General features: G+C 48.7%; 1 protein-coding gene across 1 annotated transcript; it reads left to right on the top strand.

Moving 5' to 3' along the window:
• The first annotated feature begins 230 nt into the window (after positions 1–230).
• LOC119285406 (trifunctional UDP-glucose 4,6-dehydratase/UDP-4-keto-6-deoxy-D-glucose 3,5-epimerase/UDP-4-keto-L-rhamnose-reductase RHM1-like) lies at positions 231–2,610 on the top strand. Its single transcript, XM_037564679.1, has 2 exons — positions 231–313; positions 1,220–2,610. Exon 2 carries the CDS (start codon positions 1,239–1,241, stop codon positions 2,343–2,345), a length of 1,107 nt encoding a protein of 368 aa, XP_037420576.1. The 5' UTR covers positions 231–313; positions 1,220–1,238; the 3' UTR covers positions 2,346–2,610.
• Positions 2,611–2,982: the final 372 nt, after the last annotated feature.

Genomic DNA, 2,982 nt, shown 5'->3' with positions numbered 1-2,982 from the left:
GAAGCTCGCTCCACCTCCAATTTTCCACGGCAGAGCCCATTAGGAGGGGGCGGCCGCGTCACCAACGCTAACATACTCCCTCTGTTCAGAATTATAAAATGTTCTAGATTTTTTTATAAAAATTAGATTATTTAGCGTGTTTGCTCACTCATGTCAGTCCGTATGCAGTCCATATTTATTTTTGAAGAAAATCAGCAACCACAAATAAAGCACGTGCACCACCACCTCAGCTTCCTTACCTACCCTACCACCACCACCACCAGGATTGGTTGAGTTCGTCTCCGCGCCGCCGCCGCCGCCGTCAATCTCCTCGGTGAGCCCCTGTCCCCGTTCCCTTCCATCCTCCATTTTGTTTGTGCTAGATCTGAGGATATTGCACTGGGTTTGACTTTGACGTCACCGGAGACTCTGTTTGCGTGCTGTATCATGTCGCTGTCGTTAGAGTAAACTGATTTGTACAGGTCCGAATCCTATTATTGCTCTGCCGCGCGCCGGCACACTTCGCCGGTCGACATCAGCGGCATGGCCAGCTTTTGGCCCTCTTCAAGCTCCGGGCTCTGCCGTCGTGTCGACGCGCTTGTCCTGTCCGTCCCTAGCCGCCGCTCCTGCTGTAGAGCTCGATGCCTCCGGCTTCATTTCGCTCTCACCGAGCGCAAGAGCCCCACGGGCATTCCGTCGAACATGACGTATGCAGTGGCGCGCGAGTCAAAATCAATGGCAAATACTCCTAGTATAGAACGCCGGATGTTGGTAGCTGCCACTGCAACAACAGATTGGTAATGGAGGTGCTCCAGTGGAGAGGACCCAAGCCAATCCCCACGCCGTAGCGGCCGCCCACTAAGCCGCCGGGTCATAACAGTTCTGGGCGCCATACGACTTCTGGTGAATCACTACTCATGGAAGATTGGGGCCCAGACCTGCATTTTCAAACAAGTGAGACCAACTTGAAATAGAAATGAGTTTACTCGCGAATTTTAATTTGAAATAGAATTGCAATTTAATACTAATGTCTGTGTTTGCAAAGGGTGTTTGATGGTAGGAAATAGGTTGAGCTACTTAATTTATTCAATTATTAGCTCCACAAATGTCTCTTGTTCCCCCCGTTAAGCAGTTAACAGCCTTGGTCTCACACGCTTGTGGTTGTGGCAATAATTCAGTCATTCTGCATCATCGTACATGCGAGTACTATGTAACAAGCACTAATTATTTGATTTTGTAGGTATATCAAGCCACTCCAGATGGCAACCTATGAGCCCAAGAACATCCTCATAACCGGTGCCGCAGGTTTCATCGCGTCCCACGTGGCAAACCGTCTGGTCAGGAATTACCCGCGCTACAACATCGTCATTCTCGACAGGGTCGACTATTGCTCCAGCCTTAGAAACCTCGACCCTTCTCGTGGATCCCCGAATTTCAAGTTTGTCAGGGGCGACATCGCCAGTGCCGACTTGGTGAACCACCTCCTGGTCACCGAGTCGATCGATACCGTCATGCACTTTGCTGCCCAGACTCACGTCGACAACTCCTTCAGCTGTTCCTTTGAGTTCACCAAAAACAATGTGTACGGTACCCACATCCTCCTCGAGGCATGCAAGCAGGTTAAGATCAGAAGGTTCATTCATGTCAGCACCGATGAAGTCTACGGAGAAACTGATGTCAATGCTGTTGTTGGTAACCATGAGGAATCTCGGCTGCTTCCGACGAACCCGTATTCGGCTACGAAAGCCGGGGCAGAGATGCTGGTGATGGCCTACGCAAGGTCCTATAATCTTCCGGTGATCACCACACGAGGTAACAATGTGTATGGGCCAAACCAGTTCCCCGAGAAGCTCATCCCCAAATTTGCTCTCCTGGCAATGAGAGGCCTGCCACTCCCGGTTTATGGGAATGGCTCGAATGCCAGGAGCTACTTGTACTGTGAGGATGTCGCAGAAGCCTTTGATGTTGTTCTTCACAGAGGAGAGGTTGGGCATGTGTATAACATCGCCGCGGCTAAGGAGAGGGGAGTGGTGGATGTGGCCAGGGACATATGTGAGATTCTTGGGGTGGACCCTGAGAAGGCCATCAAGTTCGTGGAGGACAGGCCGTTCAATGACCAAAGGTACTTTGTGGACGGTGAGAAGATGAGGAGGCTGGGGTGGTTGGAGCGCACAACGTGGGAGGAGGGACTGAGGAAGACGGTGGAGTGGTACGCCAGCAATGCTGATTACTGGGGAGATGTTGGCGTTGTCTTGCGAGGGCAGCATCGTAACTGGACATATGCTGCCTCATCACCGCAAGCTGATGAAGCAGTTGAGGATCCTAAGTTGAAAAGCGCAAGATCGAAGTGCAGGGCAATGTTATAAACTTTACACCCATGCATCCATAGGCACAGGAGGCAACAACACGATTCAAGCCTCAAATAAGAGTGAGTTTCCTAAGCTACTACTGCCATTGTGTCTTGCACACAACTGTTACGAGTGCACAGATTTTGCCTAAAGGTTCAGTCTATTTTAATGGAGGCATGCCTTTCTTTTCCTGATGAATTAATGGAGGCAGTCTAGTGGTGATTTGCTTACATCTTAAATCTTCATAATTCTTTTACATGGATGAATTACAAATGCCTTTTTCCATCTCCAAGATCTAGTGCATCACCTTGAGTTGTAGAGAAAATCTCCTTTGTATCAGTGAATTACGCTAGTTGGACTCGAGGATATAGCCAAGATTAATTATCTCCAAGATCAGTTGTCAGCCATAAGTGCTGGCCTGCTGGGAGCTTCTTAATCTTGATGCAGTAAGTAGTCTTTTTAAGGCCGGTAATACTTTCAGGTATAGCATGAACTAGTAATGTGAGCGCGCTTTGCTGCGCCGCTCTTCACTGGGACGTCTATCTTCCAGAAAATCTGTTCACTTGTTCTCAAATAACAACTTAACGATCTGAAGAGAACTGTGAGATTGATGTGAATCTGTTTTCTTGTTTTTTAGTTGAAATCTTATTTCTTG

The sequence above is a fragment of the Triticum dicoccoides genome, chromosome 1A, assembly GCF_002162155.2.
Source record: "Triticum dicoccoides isolate Atlit2015 ecotype Zavitan chromosome 1A, WEW_v2.0, whole genome shotgun sequence".
NCBI classification, from domain to species: domain Eukaryota; kingdom Viridiplantae; phylum Streptophyta; class Magnoliopsida; order Poales; family Poaceae; genus Triticum; species Triticum dicoccoides.
The sequence above is the reverse complement of the archived record's forward strand: the minus strand, read 5'-3'. Positions and strand labels throughout refer to the sequence as shown.

Coding starts and splice junctions, on each gene's coding strand:
- LOC119285406 (XM_037564679.1), top strand. CDS start 1,239: ATGGCAACCTATGAGCCCAAGAACATCCTCATAACCGGTGCCGCAGGT.